The 20,688-nt window shown below is 35.1% G+C and overlaps 1 protein-coding gene across 2 annotated transcripts in view; it reads left to right on the top strand.

Moving 5' to 3' along the window:
- CEP85L (centrosomal protein 85 like) overlaps positions 1-20,688 on the top strand; it is a 156,334-nt gene that overhangs the window by 114,544 nt on the left and 21,102 nt on the right. For both annotated transcript variants that reach the window (XM_073789531.1, XM_019929643.3), the window contains exons 6-10: positions 2,893-3,072; positions 9,615-9,767; positions 11,960-12,114; positions 14,265-14,382; positions 14,928-14,978. In XM_073789531.1, the coding sequence (XP_073645632.1) occupies positions 2,893-3,072; positions 9,615-9,767; positions 11,960-12,114; positions 14,265-14,382; positions 14,928-14,978 (657 nt within the window). The remainder of the gene's footprint in view (positions 1-2,892; positions 3,073-9,614; positions 9,768-11,959; positions 12,115-14,264; positions 14,383-14,927; positions 14,979-20,688) is intronic.

The raw sequence follows: 20,688 nt of genomic DNA, 5'->3' as shown, positions 1-20,688 counted from the left end.
TTTGAGTTTGTAAAGGGCAGTGCCTGAGTCGGTTATCTTTGAAATACCATGCACATGATGAATGCTGTTTCTATAATCAAAATTTTTTTCCTTCCAGTTTTATGGAGATATAATTGACATACAGCACTGTATAAATTTAAGGTGTATAGCATAATGATTTGACCTTCATGCATCATGAAATGATTACCACAGTAAGTTTAGTGAACATCCACCATCTCATACAAATACAGAATAAAAGAAAAAGAAAAAAACATATTTTTTCCTTGTGATGAGAATTCTTAGGATTCACTTTCTTAACAACTTTCATATATAACATACAGCAGTGTTAATTATGTTTATCATGTTGTCCGTTAACATCCCTAGTACTGGAGGTTTGTACCTTTTGACCCCCTTCATCCACTTCCCCTTCCCCCACCCCTGCCTCTGGTAACCACAGATCTGATCTCTTTTTTTCTATGAGTTTGTTTGTTTTTGAAGTGTAATTGACCTACAATGTTATGTTAGTTCCTGGTGCACAACATACTGATTCAGTATTTCTATACATGACAGAATGATCACCACACTAAGTCTCGTTACCTCCAGTCACCATACAAAGATATTCCAGTATTATTGACCATGTTCCCCACACTGCACATTTCATACCTGTGACTCACTGATTTTGTAACTAGAAGTTTGTACCTCTTCATCTCCCTCATCTGTTTGTTCTCTGTATCTATGACTACTTCTCTTTTGTTATGTTTGTTCATTTGTTTTGTTTTTTAAATTCTGTGTATAAGCAAAATCATATGGTATTTGTCTTTCTCTGTCTGACTTAACTTCACTTAGCATAATAATACCCTCTAGGTCCATCCATATTGTCGCAAATAGCAAGATTTCATCTTATATTATAGCTGAGTAATATTCTGTTGGAAGGATAGATAGACAGATAGATATAGATATCACCTCTTCTTTATACATTCATCTATCCATAGGCACTGAGGTTGCTTCCATAGCTTGGCTGTTGTTCACTGCTGCAGTGAACATAGGGTTGCATGTATCTTTTCAAATTAAGTGTTTCTGTTTTCTTCAGATAGATACCCAGGAGTGGAATTGCTTGATCATATAATAGTTCTATTTCTAATTTTTTGAGAAATTGACCTACTGTTTTCCATAGCGGCTGCACCAGTTTGCATTCCCACTAACAGAGCACGAGGGTTCTTTTTCTCTGCATCCTGGCCAACACTTTATTGTTATTTGTTGTCTTCCTGATGATAGCCATTCTGACAGGTGTGAGGTTGTATCTCACTGTGGTTTTGATTTGCATTTCCCCTACGATTAGTGATGTTGAGCATCTTTTCATGTGCCTGTTGGCCATCTGTATGTCTTCTTTGAAAAAGTGTTTTTTCAGGTCCTCTGTCCATTTTAAAATTTTTTTTTGATGTTGAATTGTATGAGTCCTTCGTATATTTTGGATATTAACCCCTTATCAGAGAAATCATTTGCCATTATCTTCTCTCATTCAGTAGGTGGCCTTTTTGTTGTTGATAGTTTCCTTCATAGTGCAAAGGCTTTTTAGTTTGATTTAGTCCCATTTGTTTATTTTTGCTTTTGTTGCCTTTGCTGGGGAGACATAATCCCCCCAAAATTGCCAAAACTGATATCAAAGAGTGTACTGCCTGTGTTTTCTTCTAGGAGTTTTATGATTTCAGGTCTTACATTTTAAGTCTTTAATCCATTTTGAGTTTATTTTTTATATGGTGTGAGAAGGCATCCGGTTTGATTCTTTTGCATGTAGCTGTCCAGTGTTCCCAACACCATTTATTGAAGAAGCTGTTTTTTCCCCTGTTGTATATTCTTGCCTCCTATGTCGTAGATTAATTGACCATATAAGTATGGGTTCTTTTCTGGGCTCTCTATTCTGTGCCACTGATTTATGTGTCTGTTTTTGTGCCAGTACCATACCGTGCATGTAATTTTTGAATTGCATTTCTACCTTTTGAAAAAGTATGAGTTCTTCAAGGCCTAGTTCAAGTTCACTTGTATAAAGCCATTCTATAGCTACTACACATACAGCTATCTTAGCACTTAGGCAGTCTTTGTTGTCTTTTTGTGTGTGACACTTTATTAAACTGATGGGACCTTGTTTTATTAACTGTTGACTCCCCAGTACACAATGCCTAACATATGTGCTTAGTAAATAGAAAAGTAATCTGTTTCTTTACTTTCACATTACTTTGTTGGTATCACATTCTTATCACATTCTAATTTGTTTGAGGAAATATTTGTATTTCCTGCCCTCCTCTTCCAGGTTGTAATGCTGCAGGGGGAAGGGGAGGGAAGAGATTTTGTCTGACTCTCCTTCAAAGCCTTGCTCATGAAAAGAATAATACATTTATTCATTAAGCAATTATTTTTTAACATTTATTTTGTGCCAGTCACTGCTCTATGAAATAGGGATATAAGAGCAACTAAGATGGACAGAAATTCCTGATTTCATGGACCTTAGTTTCAAGTTAGGGGAAACACTCTATTAATACTTACTGAGTTTAATATTAGCTAAAAAATGATCACCTGTGAGGAAATATTTCTTTAGTTTTTATTTATTTCCCCTGAGATTTCACTTCTTTATAATGTACTTTTTATACTCTGATACTTTTTAACCAAATAATAACTGCTTTTTATTAAGCTTCTGCTGTGTGCTAGGGACTTTACATAACTTGTTGATGGTAAGCAATTTGAATTGATCATGGCACATAACTAGGAAGCAGGAGAGCTGGGATTTATACCAAGGTCTGTCATTAAAGGCTATTTGTGCTCTTTGTACTGTAGGTACCTCATTTCTAATTTCTTTCCATTTATTCAAGACAGGTAAACTTTTAAAGTCTTACCTATGTTTTTTTTCTTTCTGAATAGCCACAATATGAGAATACTTCCCTCCAGACTCCATTTTCAGACCAGTCAACATCCCATTCCCAGCAAGAGGAGCTTGAGCAAAAGCTTGCATCTACTGAGAAAGAGGTTTTACAGCTCAATCAGTTTCTAAAGCAAAGGATAAGCCAATTTAGTGAAGAGAAGAAGAAACTGGAGGAAAAGGTAGGTATTTTTAATAAAGTTGAATTGGGTCAAGGGCATTCCTTCAACATATGATTTTTTTGTCATCTACTGTATGCCAGGTGTCATACCAGGTTTTATTTACATTGAAGTGATTAGTTTTACAGTAACTTTTGAGAAACCCTGTGCTATCTACAAAAATCCAGGCATTTTTTTTTGAGAGATAAAAATACCACTGTGTATTATATTATGTCTTTCTAAGTAATAGTAAAGCTTTTTTTAAAGTTAGTTGTCTACACTGAGATGTGACACCAATAACTGTTCTCCTTTTCCTTTTGGGGCCCTGTGTCTTTGTAATGTGGGATATGAAGGATTGGTAAATGAAATGAAAGTGGTCCTTCTTTCAGAAGCACATGACTTCACGTTATTTAAGCTGAAGCCCTTGATTCAGAATAAGTAGCTGAAAGCCAGATACCTCTATATACACAAAACATCTGTCCATTTATTTGACCTTTCTGCCTTTATTACAGTATTTTCACAGACTTCATCTCATTCCATTATAGTATCATTAAAGATCAAGTAAGATAAGGATACATGCTAGCCCTGATTTATTGAAGAGGCATAGATCCTTAAGCTACTACTTAGTTGCATAATTGGTTTTAGATTTCTCTTGTTATACCCAGCTTATTATTCTATTAACTAACCTTCCCTTCAAGTGATCTTGAGGCGTCACCATGATTTCTGTAGGCAGGTTTGGAGCTATTAATTGAGAGCTCATTGACATTTTTGAGTCAGTACACACACACACACACACGAGCTAAAATTTTTATCTTCCAAAAAACTGACAAATTTTACATGGTTTCTCTTTCTCAGCTATATGATGTATTTTATTGTGGCTAACTTGAAAGTACCTTGAAACAGGTACTGTTTCTTGTTTCTTTTGTGTATTTTTGGGGCTTTATCTAATACCACAATCTGGAGGGAGCTATGGAAATATCCATCGGTCATACATAAGTGGGAGGGATTAAAATGTTTTCTCACCTGAAACTTGTTAATTAAAAGACTGTGTGAAAATTGTGAAGATTCAGTGGAGGCAGTTTTTAAAATATATTTTTATGTTTTATCTAAATTTTTCTCATCTTCTATTATTTTTCATGTCTATTGCTTAATAAAATCAGTTTATATGTTACCTACCTATGAGACAGCTCCTAATTGGATGTCTTCAAAATACTTCAGACTTCTCATGTCTAAAATCCGTTCTTAATTTTGCCTTCTGACTGCCCTATTCTCAAACGACATAAAACAACATTTTCTTCAATGTTCATTGCTGTGTATTCAGTTACTCATGCTAGAAACTCTACTAAGTTAATCAAGCCTGTCTTCTAAATCTATACAAAACCTGTCCAACACTACCAGCCTAGTCCAGGTTCTTAGCTCTTGGCAAAGCTTTTGTAATGGCCTCTTCATTGGTGTCTCTGAATTCACCCTTGCCCTGTCTACCTGTTCTCCTCAATCACTTTTGTTGTTGTTGTAATTCTATGTATTTTATTTATTATACTTTTAAAGATTGAAGCATAATTTGCATACAGTCAAGTGTGCAGATCTTGGGTGTTCAGTTTTTATGAATATTGCTAATAGTATACAGTCGACCCTTTAACAGAATGGGTTAACTGTGCAGGTCACTTATACATAGATTTTATTCAGTAGTAAATACTACACAATTTGAGGATCTGAGGATGTGGAGGAAAAAGCAGATACAGAGGGCCGACTGTAAGTTGTATACTGCATGGAGGGTCAGCAACCCAACCCTCTCGTTGTTCAAAGGTCAACTGTATACCCATATAACCACTATCTAAAATGAGATCATAAACATTTCAGTTATCCAAGAAGTTCCCTTGTGCTTCTTTCTAGTCAGTCTTCTTCCCTTCCCTGAAACACTTTTTTTTTAATAAATTTTATTTATTATTTATTTATTTTTGGCTGCATTGGGTTTTCATTGCTGCACGCGGGCTTTCTCTAGCTGCGGCGAGTGGGGACTACTCTTCGTTGTGGTGGGCGGGCTTCTCATTGCAGTGGCTTCTCTTGTTGCGGAGCATGGGCTCTAGGCGCATGGGCTTCAGTAGTTGTGGCATGTGGGCTCAGTAGTCGTGGCTTGCGGGCTCTAGAGCACAGGCTCAGTAGTTGTGGCACACAGGCTTAGTTGCTCTGCGGCATGTGGGATCTTCCCGGACCAGCACTCAAACCTGTGTCCCCTGCACTGGCAGATGGATTCCTAACCACTGCGCCACCAGGGAGGTCCCCGAAACACTTTTTTATCACTGTAGATTAGTTCTGAGTCTTCTTGGACTTTGTATAAATGGAGTCATACCATATATGTTCTTTTGTGTGTGTTTTCTTTCCCTTAATATCTTTGAGATTTATTTGCGTTGTTGCACGTATCAGTAGTCTGTTCCTGTCTATCCTTGAGTTGCATTCCATTATATAGATCTCTCACAATGTATCTATTGTCCTGTTAGTGGATATTTGGATTGTTTGCAGTTTGGGAAAATTATGAATAAGGCTGCTGTGAACATTATTGTACTAGACTTTATTTGGTATACATAGGTTTTCATTTCTCTTGGAGAAATTCCTAATAGTGGAATTTCTAGGTCATTTGGTTCATAGTGTAGATGTTTAACTTATAAGAAACTACCCCAGTCCTCCCAAGTGTGTGTACCATTTAACACTTCCACTACCAATGAGTGAGAGTTCCAGGTGCTCCACAGCCTTGCAAATCCATTCTTAATAGTATGGAGGAATGAACCTTTTAAAATGAAGATCCAGTCATTTTTCTTACTTGGTTAAAACCCACTTATGCCATCTCATTGTCTTTAAAATAAGAATTTAATATTTTCTATGACCTGAAAGAGCCTGCCTAATTATATAGCCTTGGGCCCTACCAGTCTCCCTCTGGTACACTGTGTCTTGGTATAGTGTCTTACAGTTGTTAAGCGGGTCAGAACTTGTTTCTGGTATAGGTTCTTTACATAAAGTGTCCTCTTTGCCTGATGAATACTTGGCTCTCTTTTCCTGCTCCCCAGTCACCTGTTTATCAATATTTTATCAAGTCTCAACTTAGATATATTTTCCCTCCAACCGCTTCTTATACATGCTTAAAGCATTTTGTTCTCAGCACAAATTTGAATGTTGCTATGTTTTTTATATATCTCTGTAAGTTTTGTGAAGGCAGGGATGTATCTGAATGTGTCACTGTAGCATATGTAGCACCAGCCATGGTCCCTGGCATATTGAATGAATGAATGAACAAATGCTTTCAGGTGATTTTTGCCACAAAGGGAGAGAAGGGAATGAGATAACCCCAACAAAGGACTAGGGAAAGAATAATTAGAGATATCGAAGATGTCAGAATGGGTGCACGATGGACCAAATTCCTAAGGAGAAATAGGAGAATGTTGATAACAGATGCCAAGGTGGAAGAGTTCCTCTTGGAAAAGAAGAGAAATAGCCTCTCTGTGAAGTGAGACAATTAAGAATGGACGTGTCTATACCAGTGGACCTTGAGGAATGGGGTTAATATAGAGGGTAGACTTTGTGTCAGAGGACATGGAGATGACCTGAGTTCTTGAAGGGAGTGTAGAAGCTAGGAAATTAGACTCATTGATAATGCATCAACTAAACAGCACCCTGGGCCCACATGAGATTAGATTGCATTGTTTTCCTTCTACATTTAGTCTCAGTAACCCTGATCAAGACTGATTCTAAGACAGAAAAACATTTAATGTGGTAAGAATAACAAGGGAAGTTACTCTTTGTTGAACACTTTCTTTTATGTGCCAGATAGTATGTTAATGTACATTAAATGCATTTTCTTATTCAATCCTAGTGTCACAGAAACCCTATGAGGTATATACTGTACCCCATTTTTTTTAAAATGAGGTTACTGAAATTTTGAGAAAAGTTAAGTAATTTGTCCAGTTGCATGTAGATAGAAGTTGTTGAAAAGCTGGAAGTAAAATTCAAGACAATTTAACTCTCCAGCTGATGCCTTGGTTCTAATAATAATTTATAAAAATTTTAGTGGAAAACATTTTCTCCCTAATCTATTTTGTTCTAATAATTGTATTTATGAAGAAAAATAAATCTGTTTGTAAACCTCTTCTGAAATGGGGAATTGCCTTCTAGGAATGATCTCAGTATTGCATAATACCTCCTTGAAATTTTACTTAACTTTTTATAACTAGAATAGGGAAGATTTATTAGTGGTGCCTCATTTACCTGTAGGTAATTACTGGAGTTCAGAATTCAGTAACCTCTGTTGATCTGCTAATCTGCAACAACATAAAACTTGGAAGTTAAAAAAAAACAGAAAATAAAGAGCTTCTCATCAGTGAGCAGGGCTGGAAAAAATAAACAAAAAAGATCCAGTAATTATGTGTGATCAGCTTGTGGCCACAAATAACAGAGATGGTATCCAAGAGGAGAGTGTTGGCCGAGATTTGTGATCAAGAGCAGCAAGCGTGACATGATAGCAAAGAAGAGAATTGACCAAAGGAAAAGAAGACACCTAGGACACCTTTGCATAGAAGACAGCATGACTAACTTATTCCAGTGGCTGCTTTTTGAGGACACAATTATGTCACTTAAACAATTATGTCACATTTAAGACACAAACAATTAAGTGTAAATTAGGGAGCATGTAGTAAAAACAGGCTGGTAGTTATGTTTGCTTCTGTAATTTACAGGGTCATTTGCTAAGGCAAGAGCAGGATTATATGGTCTTTCAGGTCACGGCCAGGGCCAACAGTCTGTGAGTTCTGATAGATCAAAAGTTAAATTGTCACACCAGCATACTTGATTTTAGTCCTAAGAAAGCCCAAATAAAAGGTTTTGTCTGTTTTACCGTTGTTGCTCCTTACCCAAGGACCTAAGTGAATCCTAACGTTATTGATGGAATGAATAGATGAAATGCGATGTCATTTGTTTCTCCAATTGAAATTGGGGTATTTTTTTCTTTTTTTTTTAACATCTTTATTGGAGTATAATTGCTTTACAATGGTGTGTTAGTTTCTGCTTTATAACAAAGTGAATCAGCTATACATATACATATATCCCCATATCTCTTCCCTCTTGCGTCTCCCTCCCTCCCACCCTCCCTATCCCACCGCTCTAGGTGGTCACAAAGCACCAAGCTGATCTCCCTGTGCTCTGCGGCTGCTTCCCACTAGCTATCGGTTTTACATTTGGTAGTGTATATTTGTTTTGTGTTTTGTTTTTCCAATTGAAATTGTTTTAATAAAAGTTTTTATACATTGGACCTGAAATAAGTTAGATAAGGCATGAAAGAAACTGGATTGTGGACAAGCATTAGCTTTAATAAAATTTGAAAGAGTAATCTATTATACTACTAATTACTCGTACTTATTTCCCTGGTGAATATGAGAAAAGGCTATAAAGATATTTTAGAACCCTGTAAGCTTCTGAAAGAATGTTAAATGTTTGGAAGACTGGTAAATTAAGGTAAATGTGAGTCTGGAATTTACTTTTTAGGCAACTATTTGTATATACATTGTTTTTAATTGATCTTGATTATGAAAGAGCTTTAGAGATAGTATATCTACAAAATTTAAAGATCGTATGTTTTAGGTGGAAAGGTGAAAAAAAATAGCACATAAAAGTCTGAGGTTCAACCTACAGAAATTGGGATTTACTAAAGATCATGAACTGTATGTATTCCATAGTAGGTGTTCAATTAGAGTATTTCATCAGTCCTAAGATGACATTAATGGTAAGGCACATCTTTATTTTGTATAGTAAGAGAATATAGTACAAGTTCAGTCTGACACAATGCCTTAACAATAGTCTTGCTTGAGGTATGAATTAGTCTCTCTAGTCCCATTATTTGTTCCTAAGTATTTGGTAATTTTGGTGAGTGCCCTGGCTTTGATTGCTTTGCTTTAGTGCATGATAAGCGATTCCTTTGTAAGTCTGTAAGTAACAAAACAGCTTTAATTACTTATAGATATCTTCCTTTCTTAATTCACGTAAAACATTGCATATAACTTTGCAATAAATAAGAAATTAAAGTCATCCTTCCAGAGATGAATACTTGCTTCACTGATTTTTCAGTTGTTCCCTGAAACTGTCTTTCTGGGTACCCAATAACATTTTTCAATGCCAAATTATAATGTAATATTTCAAAGGTATTTTAAATACGATTTAAACTCAACACACTTTCAACATGTACATAATACTGTTGAAATGACAAAGATATGAATAGCCTTGACCAAATTTGCACATGTGCAGGCAATAAAAACTACATCATTACTGCTGCCTGACTGCAGTTTATATCATCAATTGTAAAATCAAATAAAAATTTCAAAACTCTTGATTTCAATGATACAAGAATTTGAAAAAAATGTGAATCTTCGAATCTATGAAATAAGATAAATCATACTTAAGTTGGAAGTGGTGTTAACTATATCTGGAACGGTTGGTGAATTCAGTGATGCCTAAGATTAGACTGTTGGCTTTTATATTACTGTTTTTTGACAAAACCACTGAAGCTTCATAATCTTTTTCTTTAGCTTAAAACCAGAGATAGATACATCAGTAGCCTGAAAAAGAAGTGCCAGAAGGAATCTGAACAGAATAAAGAAAAGCAGAGAAGAATTGAGACCTTAGAAAAGTATCTGGCTGATCTTCCAACTCTTGATGATGTACAGAGTCAGAGTCTACAGGTAACATGAAATAAAATTCTGATCTTTAAATGAGAGGGAAACATATTCTTTTTTAAGTTGACTCTTTAGACATTTCATTTTTATAATTTTTCATTCATTTTGTAAATTTTTATCATTTAAAATTTTAGTTGTATATTTGGCTAATTGTAAGTTAAATCTGTGTGCTTAATTGCTGTTTTTAGGATTAACTTTAATTAGAAACTTTGTTCATCTGAGCATGAATAGATCTTTCTTGTTCTTAATTAATATGCGGTTTCCTTCCTAATGAACCTGTCTTAACTCTCTCACTTACTGTTCTACTCTAAAAGGTAGTTTCTAAACCAGTGACACCCCACCGCATGCACACACACTCATGCACCTCAGTTCTGACTTTTCCGAGTATTCTGTGGGATCCACCAAGGCTTAACAGGACCTTTTTTTGACCATCTTTCCAGATACTTGTTTTGTTTTCATCATTCTTCTTAATCTTTCTATAAATTCTTTCATATACTTTAATCTATGACCTCCATTCACTCCTCTGACTTCTCTTCTGGCCATTTTCCTTTCTTAGCAGTACCTCATCCAAAGTCTTTCTACTAACTCTGGTGAGGCCTATCCTCTTGAAGCCTTATTTGTAAATCTATTAAACCTACTCTTCAGTCTTTTCTCAAAATCTTACTAATCATGGGACTTTCAGTTTTAGGACTCTTGACATTTGAGGTTAGGTAATTTTTTGTTGTAGGATTCTGTCCTGTGCATTAAAGGATGCTTAACAACATTTCTGGCCTCCACCTACTGGTTGCCAATAGTGCTGCTTCTTCCCTTCCCCCTAAACCAAAAATGTCAGCAGACTTTTCCAAATGTCTGCTGGGGTGAGTGGAGGGAGATCACTCCCAGTTGAGAATCATTGATCTAATCCATGGAGTATCATTATTCTGTAGACTGTAGACCTATAATACAATTTCTGTTTACATTAATTTATAAATTGTAAAACTAACAGAGGGTGATATCATGAAGGAACTAAAGAAGGACCCACAGGAGCTTGAGCAGGAACAGAGAGGACTATAGATTTTAAAACATGTGTTCATACCACAGTACACCCATTAGGATGGCTAATATCTACAAAACAGAAGTAACAAGCATTGGTGATGATGTGGAGAAATTATAATCCCTCAGGCACTGTTGGTGGTAATGTAATATGGTGTAGCCACTATTGAAAACCATATGATGGTTCCTCAAAAATATTAAAAATAGAATTACCGTATGCTCCACAAATTCCACCTCTGGGTATATGCTAAAAATAATTGAAAGCAGAGTCTCAAACAGGTGTTTATTCACAATGCATGTTCATAACAGCATTATTTGCAATAGCCAAACAGTACCTCAAGTGTCCATCAGTGGGTGAATGGATGAACAAACCGTGATGTATACACACAATATAGCCTTAAAAAGGAAGGACTTTCTGACACATGCTACAACATGGGTGAACCTGTGGACGTTTTGCTAAGTGAAATAAGCCAGTCACAAAGATAAATATTGGGATTGGCATATGTATAAGATGGGTAACTAATAAGAACCTGCTGTATAAAAAATTAAATAAAATAAAATTTTAAAAAAATGATTACAGTAATTATTTTAGGAATTGAAAAGGAGACATTTAATTAAGAAAAAAAGCAAAGATAAATAGATTAAAGATAAAGAAAAATAGGTATGAGATACCTAAAGTAGTCAAATTCGTAGAGACAGAAGGTCAAAGGGTGATTGCCAGGGCTTGAGGGGAGAGGTAGATGGACAGAGAGGTAGATGGGTAGAGAGTTTGTTTTGAAAGATGAGAAGAGTTCTGGTGATTAGTTTACAACAATGTGAATGTACTTAACTCTACTGAACTGTACACTTAAAAATGGTTAGGATGGTGAATTTTGTGTTAGGTATATTTTGCCACAATTAAAATTTTAAAAATATCCCCAAATTGAGATCATTCACTTTTCTCTGTCTTCTAGAAATTTCTGACCCTATTCTCCTCTTCTCCATAATCTCATTCTCTCAGCTCCCTTTACACAAAGGAAGAGATAAAGTGTTAAGTGCTATCCATGAAATGAAGCTAGTGTAATTTTAACCATAAGTCTATTAATTCTTGAGAACCCAGTATCAGTTTCTAGTAGGAACATATTTAATATTCTTTGTGTCATGAACTTTAAAAAATTTCTCTTTAGCTGCAAGTTCTAGAAGAAAAAAACAAGAATTTGCAAGAGACTTTGATGGAAATGGAAAAAAGGCTTGAAGAGTTCAAAAAACAGTGTCAAGAAAATGAGGCACAGCTAATATGCCAGAAAAAGAAAGAAAAGGAGTTGGTAACTACAGTTCAGAGGTAAGAAAACCTTCAGTAATTCTTTTATGTTATTTTTAAGTTATTCCTTATTTGTCATAAAGCATTTCACTTAAAATATGTTAATTTATAATTAGTACTCTATTATTTCTCTTAAAGATGTATTATTGAGAACCAGAAGTATTATGTCATCGAAACAGGTTGTCTCAGTTGTGATTTAACAATGCGATGCAACATACTGACATCTCGGTTTTAGATAAGAGTAGGTTTTAGATGAGAATAGTTTTCTAAAAAAAAAAAACATCAATTGAAAACTGGAAGCATTAACACAAACCCTTTATCTAATGGCTTTGTCAAAGAATAAGTAAAAATTCTAAGTAACAGAAAGAGGGGCAGCCGGACTGCACTCCTTAATGGGACATGTCACAGTGAAGTAATTGGCTCCCATTTCACCTGACTGCAGAGTAACAGATGCGGCCGTTTGCCATGCACCTTCCGAGTTTACTCACATATCTCTTGCCTCACAGGTCTCTTTGAATTTAATACAGTTAGAACTGCAGTGAATATTATTTGTTAGTATATTTTGTTAATGTATTTAAGCTGGAAAATTAATGTTGGATTCATGAAAAACCTAGAAAACTATGCTATATATGCATCTACATGTGCACTGTTTTGTAGAACTTAAAAAACCTTAATAAATTGTCAACTATAAGTAGATAACACTATCCTGAAGAAGAAAACGAAGCAGCAAAAAACTAAATTTAATAAAGGCACTCTTTATGCTTCTATCAATTATATATAACTCAATGTAACTCACTTTTTTAGTCAAAATCCTCCTGATAATTCCATGTTAATATTGCTTTACTGCTATTTTCAAAGTCTTAAATATGCCTGGTCTACTTTTTTTTCCTTAGATTTCAGTGCAGAAAACCTCTGATTTCTGGGACAATTCAGTCTTCTGTGTTTCTAATCTCAGCTCCAAAAAAAATCCATATACCTTTGACTCTACCTTTATTTTTCTCCTGTTTTCTGCTTTCTTGGTCTTTAATTTCTTTTTATTACTCCACATCTTATATCCTATTCTCTAGTCTCAAAACAGCTTCCTGACCTCCATTAACTCAACCACATATCTTTTTCTTTAATCTTATGACAAAATGAAAAGAGGTAATGCGTTTGTTCTGTTTTATAGGGCATTACAATCATAAACTCAAGCTTTGAAACTCTTGTGCTAAAAGCATAGCATAAGAAACTGTTAGGTCAAGGAATAAATATATTGGATTGTTGCTTTTCAAAGAGGAGGCCCCACTCAGCATCCAGTGCAAACTCTGGTCACCACAACACCAATCACACCCATTAGGGCAGCACACACTGAGGAAAGACGTGGCAGGGCATCCATCCTAAAAACAGCCCTCGCATCAAAAACGTTAGACGCACGCAAGCTATACAGGGACGCTCCCACAAAAAAAGCCCTTCAAGACCACTAGGTAACTGTCTCTTCTAAACTCATACAGTCAGAGAAATATAAGTAAAATGAAGAAGCAGAGGAACCACTCCCAATGAAAAGATCAAGAGAATTCCCTGAAAGAATAAAGAATGAAACTGACCTCTCGTCTACTAGATCCCAAGTTCAAAAAGGAGGTAGTAAAAATGCTGAAGGAAATAAGAAAGGTTATTGATAGAAATGCAGATTACTGTAAAAAGGAACTAGATTGTTCCTCATATTACTGAAGGAGAAGTGTAATTCTGCTGATTTAGTCAACAATTATCTTTACAAACAAACTTTTGCTGAACTCAAAATGCAGGGCAAAAGACGTGTATCCGTATTCTTAGGCTCCCTACCATAATCATCTTAATCAAGGAACTCTCCTTTGGGGGAGAGGGAAAGAACACGGCTTAGATTGTGGAGCTCAGATTAGGGTCATGAAGGACTTCACCAGGGCCTAATGTTGTCACATACTAAGCAGCTCTTGACTCTGGTCTCGTATTTGCTATTTCTGAAAAGATAATCTGCCTGCGTTATATTTCTTATTTGTATGAAATATAGGTACTCAAACTTAGTCATCTGTTGTCTGTAGGCCTTGATTATTGCTTGCTTAAAAAATATTATAGACGCTAAGAAGAGACTTCGTTCATCTACCAAAATCAGCACAGAGAGCTTATTTTCTTCATATAATTATGTCTTTCTAAAACAGTTTGCAGCAAAAAGTAGAAAGATGCCTTGAAGATGGAATTCGCCTTCCCATGTTAGATGCAAAACAGCTTCAGAATGAAAATGATAACCTGAGAAAACAAAATGAGAATGCTAGTAAGGTCAGTATATGTCTTTAATAATGAAATTTGATAGTGAAATCTATACTATATGGATACGTGCATAGATATAAATTTATCTAGTTTATTTGATTTATATTTTTGCTAATATTTAATAGCTTATGGAATTTTTAGTTTGAATGTTTTTATTAGGAAAGAAAATAACAGTTTAAGTAACTTTAATTTAAATTTAAATAAAAGCCAAACTAAACTTATATTATTTCTTAGCAAAAACTAAAGGATATCTTTTTCCATCCTAAATTATTCAAAATCTGTCTCAAACTTATTTTTATAAATTGTAAAGATTAAAGTTTTATCAAGAGCTAGAGTAAGACGTTTACAGTTTTACATATGTGTGATCCAAATCATACAGCTGTTTAAAGGATACTTTGTATGAATACTTTTGTTAAAAAAAACCCACACACACTTTGATTTAAAAAAAATAAATTCATAATTCCCTGTGCTTTTGTTTTCTTGAAATTTGGTACTTCCAAAAAAGCAATGGAAAAAAAAATTTGATTCAGACTGATATATTTCCTATGTTGTAGATAATAGACCGCCAACAAGATGAGATTGACAGAATGATTTTAGAAATTCAGGTAAGGAATACTTTGTGCTTATTTTAATTTAGCTGTGTGCTGATTTACTCTTAGTAATTGCATATCTAAAAAATATCAAAGCATATATGTTTTTGTATGAACATATTAATAACACTTGAGGTGACATTGCAAATTCTTTAATATTAATCTTTCAGTTCTTTAGAATGAAAATGATACTTGGTAAATCAGTTCTTCAAAAACTGTGAAAATTATTCTTCTCTATTCCTTACCTCTCCTCTTTTCAATTGGGTGCAGTCTATCTCTACTACTGAGAACACATTTGGTTAAGGTCATCAGTGATCTAAAATTAAAGACAATTAACTGTTTTTAGTCCATTGTAACTCGGCAAGAGCACTCTCCCTCCTAATAATTCTATATATTATTTTTCTGTATTATCAAAGTATGACACTTTGCATATTTGTGTCTGTATCTAGAGCTTAGGGTATCTGACCCAAAATATAAACCAAAATTTGTAGATTAAGTGGATTTTCATTCTTTTATTGATTTGCCAGATATTTACCGAGCCCCTGCATATATGCCAGGCACTGTTCTTAGCACTGGAGATTCATCAGTGAACAAAGCAAGTCCCTGGCCATTCTAGTGGGGTGAGATGGAGAAAATGGAAACATAATGTCAAGTTACGGATATGTACTATTATTTAAAAAAAAAAAAAGGAGGATAGAGGGCAATGACAGATCGTGCTGCATTATATGCAGTGGTCATGAAGTTTTCCCTGAAGAAGTAATATTTGAACATAGTCCTGAATGAAGATAAGCAGGGGAAGAACATTCTAGGCAAAGAGAGCAGCCAGTGCCCTGAATGTGCCTGGTGTGCTCTAAGACAAGCAAGAAGGCTGCTAGTCTGGAGTACAGTGATTGTGAGATATAGTGAGAGGTGACTGATGGTAGACAGTAGCCTGGGGCCAGATCACATAGAGGTATATGTCTTTGTATTTTATTCTTTGTGTGATAGAAAACCATTGGACAAATTTTGCTGAATAAATTATTTTTATATCTCCTAATTTGAGTATTCTCAAAACTGGAAGTAAAAAAGAAAAACGTAATGGTTTGAGTGTCAGAATTTATGGACAATCTGCTTTGCCTTTTGGCCATATTAAGTGATCTATCAGTTTAGTCAAACACTAGTCCAATTCAACAAGTGTGTGGTCTTATTGGATTGATTCACAGAGGTTATACTCTTTAGTGTGTATTCCTTCAGTTGTTCTGCAAGCCATTCGAATTACGAGATGGTTAGATTCCCTCAGCCATTGTTATCTGACTTCTTATCATAGACCACAATGAAAGGAATTTCTCTTTCATTTGGTAACAATATCCAGGAGGTAAATCTAATAAAAGTTATCGCGATACAAATTAAGGACAGTCAACTTTGTCCTTTGGCATTGAAATTTTGGTGGATAAAACATGTAGGATTTATTGTTTTTGTTTATTTGTAGGATTTATTGCATACTCTCTCTCACATTATAGATGTTTAGTGTATATTTGTATTAATTGAAATGTGCATTTTCCCCATTTGTGGAAGCATCGTAATGCAATTTACTCTTACACATTAACCAAGTCTTCAGTCACATTTAGATATGACTATATATAAATGAATATGTAGAAGAATATATAATTATGTGCCATTCCATTCTTTGTTCTTAAAATGCTTGAGTTAACATTCTTTTATTTCTTCAAATTAATTACAGAATGGAAGTCAAATTAATGAGGTACATTTATTTCCAAATATTTGGGCCCAGACAGTATACTCATTAATTCTATTGTCTACCTTTGGAAGCAAAGCCTATCTTGTTTTGTTTTGTTTTGTTTTGTTTTTTGTTCTTAGCCATTGTGATCATCTAGGTTTATAGGTCTAGGATATAGTTTCCTCACAGAGAGAGACAGCGAATGTTGATAACTGGCCAACTAAACTCCATGTATTTACCAAGATATTATTTGAAAATATCTTGAAAATTACAGATGGAGACAAATATGCCTCAGATAATGAGAAAATTTTTTGCTTAACATTACTTGTTTAAACTTGTTATTTTGGGGCCCTCACAGTTGAGAAGGCTAGGTTTTTTGTTTCATTTGTTATTTGGTGGTTTGTGATGGATATAAAAAGTGCGTAATCTGTAAAAACCTGAAATTTTCAGAATATTGCCTCTTCTGAAAAAATGAATACTAATTATTTACCTAGCATTGGAAACTGCAGAATCCTAAAGAGAACACTCTGGGTTGAAGAAGTATTCTTGTTGCTTTATACTATAGTCAATGGGCATGTCATCAAGTTGAACCACATAATAGAGCAATTCCTGTCAATTACTGATTATTTAAAGCTCCTAGCTTTTCCTTTTGCTTACATCAAGAATGGCCAACCTTAGTCCTATGTAGATGGTGATGTCCTTCCAACATGCTATAACTCTGTTTTATATTACTTCAAATTCCTTGGCATAGCCAAAATAACACAAAATACTTTATAATTAAGAACAACAAAGAACTTCCCAACCAATTTTAACATGAATTATGCATTTTAGCTATTAGTATAGTATTAAACTTATTGTAAAATGTCATTGCCATTGTAGTTTGCGTGTTTTGTTCCTCCACAGTGCTGGGAAGTTGTTCCATTTTTGGGTGTTTAGTAGACAAAGCCAACTTAGTATTATTCGAGTTTCATGTTTCACTGCTTCTTTATGCCCCTGCACACTGTTGAGAATATCAAATTTGTTAGAAGTTCGTTTGGCTGATTTGGAGTACTGCATTGTCTTGGGTAGATGCAGGTTATTCTTATAGCTTAAATTTTATGACACAAAAAATAAAATCCCTTGCCATGTTTATTACGTCCAGTTTATAGGCAGTAAAAATAAGGCATTGTTATAGAGTGAAAATGCTATATTTAAAATACAACTATTGAACTTCCCTGGTGGCTCAGTGGTTAAGAATCCGCCTGCCAATGCAGGGGACACAGGTTCGAGCCCTGGTCCAGGAAGATCCACATGCCGCAGAGCAACTAAGCCCGTGCACCACAGCTACTGAGCCTGTGCGCTAAAGCCCGCAAGCCACAACTACTGAAGCTTGCGCACCTAGAGCCCGTGCTTCACAACAAGAGAAGCCACTGCAGTGAGAAGCCCATGCACCACAACAAAGAGTAGCCCCCGGTCGCTGCAACTAGAGAAAGCCCGCGTGCAGCAACAAAGACCCAATGCAGCCAAAACCAAATAAATAAATTTTAAAAAAGAAAATAAAATACATGTAGTTTACTACCTTGCACCAGAACTCAAATAAATACTTACCTGGTTTAGGTCAGTGGCAAGTTTATTGATTCACAACTTTGGAGGTTTGGGGAGAAATCAGTCTTCTACTAGTTATATTGTATTTGTTGTTGAATATAGAAAAAGTTTTACTTCATGTAACAGTATATGCTGATTTTGAAATTGAGTTCAGTGTTATAAAAACACAGATTTATCTACTATTTTGTTCAGCCGTCAAGATGATATTGTTAACTGGCATGAATACCTTGATTAGTAATTGATCCTTTAGAAATATTGCCTTTCCTTATATCCACGAAACCAGTGTAGCTAAACTGACTTCTCCTCTTACAGGTTTTTCTTCTGTCAATATATATACTATAAAAAGACATTTTGCAGTAGAATGTTTCCCATCATTTCCATAAACATGGCTACAGTCAGAATGTGAATGAGTTCTTCACTGGGCATTACTACCTTCCTTCCTATTTATCCCTCAAAAGGACATTTCACCCATATAACCTTGTTTCCAGTGAGCTGCTATCTTTATGTTATCATTGTAATCTTTTGGCAGAGGAGATACAAAGTAAAAAAGTTTGTTATGTTTACTTGTTTTCTCTAACATGTTAAAAAGTTTTCTCATTAAAAGAATTTACGCATTTAAATGGCCTTTCTGAATTGACAGCTATCAATGAATGATTATAATATTACAAAGTAAGAATGACACTTTTAAAAGTCTTTAAGACTGTTCACTTTTAATGGCATGGTTGGGACCACCAATCTCAAAACTGTGACAGTATGTCCTATTTATAACGCTTCAAGAGAAGATGTTTCCACAGCCTCAGAAGATTTTATTCCAATTTTTAGCAATCTCTCTTATTAAAGCTTTCATCAAACAGGTTTTTTCAGTAGATATGGTGAGAAAATGGATCATAATCCAATACAATGTCATACAGGCAGAATATAACTTTTCTTTAACCTAAATAAATATTGATTTAATGTTTTTCATTATTATCATGTGATTTTATCTCCATTTTTTATGTTATCCTAGTTTTGTAATGTGTCCTGACATGAAGTTCTTTCTTCCCAAAGTTTTTTAATTTTTAAAAATTTTACCTATGTGTAAATGCTTTATATAATGCATGAAAAACTGAAAATTTCTCATCAGAAATCAGTACTAATTTTTGAAAATCCTAACAGCCAAAAATATGTATTCTATCAAAGGAAAAGTAGATTTTTAAAAAATAAGCTTTCTCTCTAGTCTTTGTACTTACAAAGAGAAAAAATCTTTAGTGTATAGGCCTTTTGTGTGCACAGTATAGTTGTTAATTAAAATCTTAGAATAAGATATGTAAAAGGTGACTTTTGAAAAGTCAGTTCTTTGTGTCTGAGGTGGGAAGTTGCAGGAAGGGAGTCAGCTCGCCTGAATCATGAAAGAGTATTCTTGAGCCTGTGCTATGAGTGGTCACCAAACCTATATGGATATTCAAAGTACTTGGGTTGCTTTCTAAAATACAGATATCTGGGCCCCATTGTGAGTCTGATGAGTCAGTATCTCTGGGGTGAAGCTTGAAATAATGTATTATTAATAAGTTCTCTAGGCAGTTCTTCCTTATAGCCCAGTAGTAGTCCTAGTCCTAGAGCCTTTAGGAAGTATTGTACAATCCTCAGCTTGCTCATGGGACCACAAGTGGGACTTGACTGGAAAGACTGAGATTTAAGTTTAAAAAAAAGGATTTAATTCTGAGACACTAACCTTAGGTGTGTAATGGCACGTTTAAACTCTTTTGGTAGCTCTTGCTTTATAAGCCTGAGAAAATCATGACCTGGAAGAAAAGGAACCCAGGCAAGTGGTGCTTTTTTAATTTTGTGCAGATTTTTTAATAACAGTTTTATTGATATATAGTTCACACACCCTATAGTTCACCCATATAAAGTATACAATTCAGAGGGACTTCCCTGGTGGTCCAGTGGTTAAGACTCCACGCTTCCAACGCAGGGAGCTCAGGTTTGATCCCTGGTCGGGGAGCTAAGATCCTGCAAGCCAAGTGGCCAAAAATAAATATACAATTCAGTTATTTTTAGTATATTCACAGATGTATGGAACCAAGACCACAGTCAATTTTAGAGCATTTTTGTCACCTCCAAAAGTAACACCTTTAGCTGTCACTCTCTTAAACCCCATGCCCTCCTCAGCATAAGCAATCACTAATCTACTTCCTGCATTTATAGATTTGCCTGCTCTTAGACATTTTGTATAAATGTAATCTGTGGTCTTTTGTGACTCTTTCTCTGACCACACCAGTTGTTGAGCTCCATTAATTGCCAACACTCTGCTGTTTTCAGCAATGCCCTGTGGCATAAATTGCTTCATAGACTGGTCCATTCTGGCTCCTTTGAAGGACTAGCTTCCTGGGTTAATGTTTGAGATTTTTACTGTTCCCAGGAGTGTTCTTCCCAGCTGTCTCT

Source organism: Tursiops truncatus, chromosome 12 (assembly GCF_011762595.2).
Source record: "Tursiops truncatus isolate mTurTru1 chromosome 12, mTurTru1.mat.Y, whole genome shotgun sequence".
Classification (NCBI taxonomy): domain Eukaryota; kingdom Metazoa; phylum Chordata; class Mammalia; order Artiodactyla; family Delphinidae; genus Tursiops; species Tursiops truncatus.
This window is presented reverse-complemented; position numbering and strand designations above follow the sequence as displayed.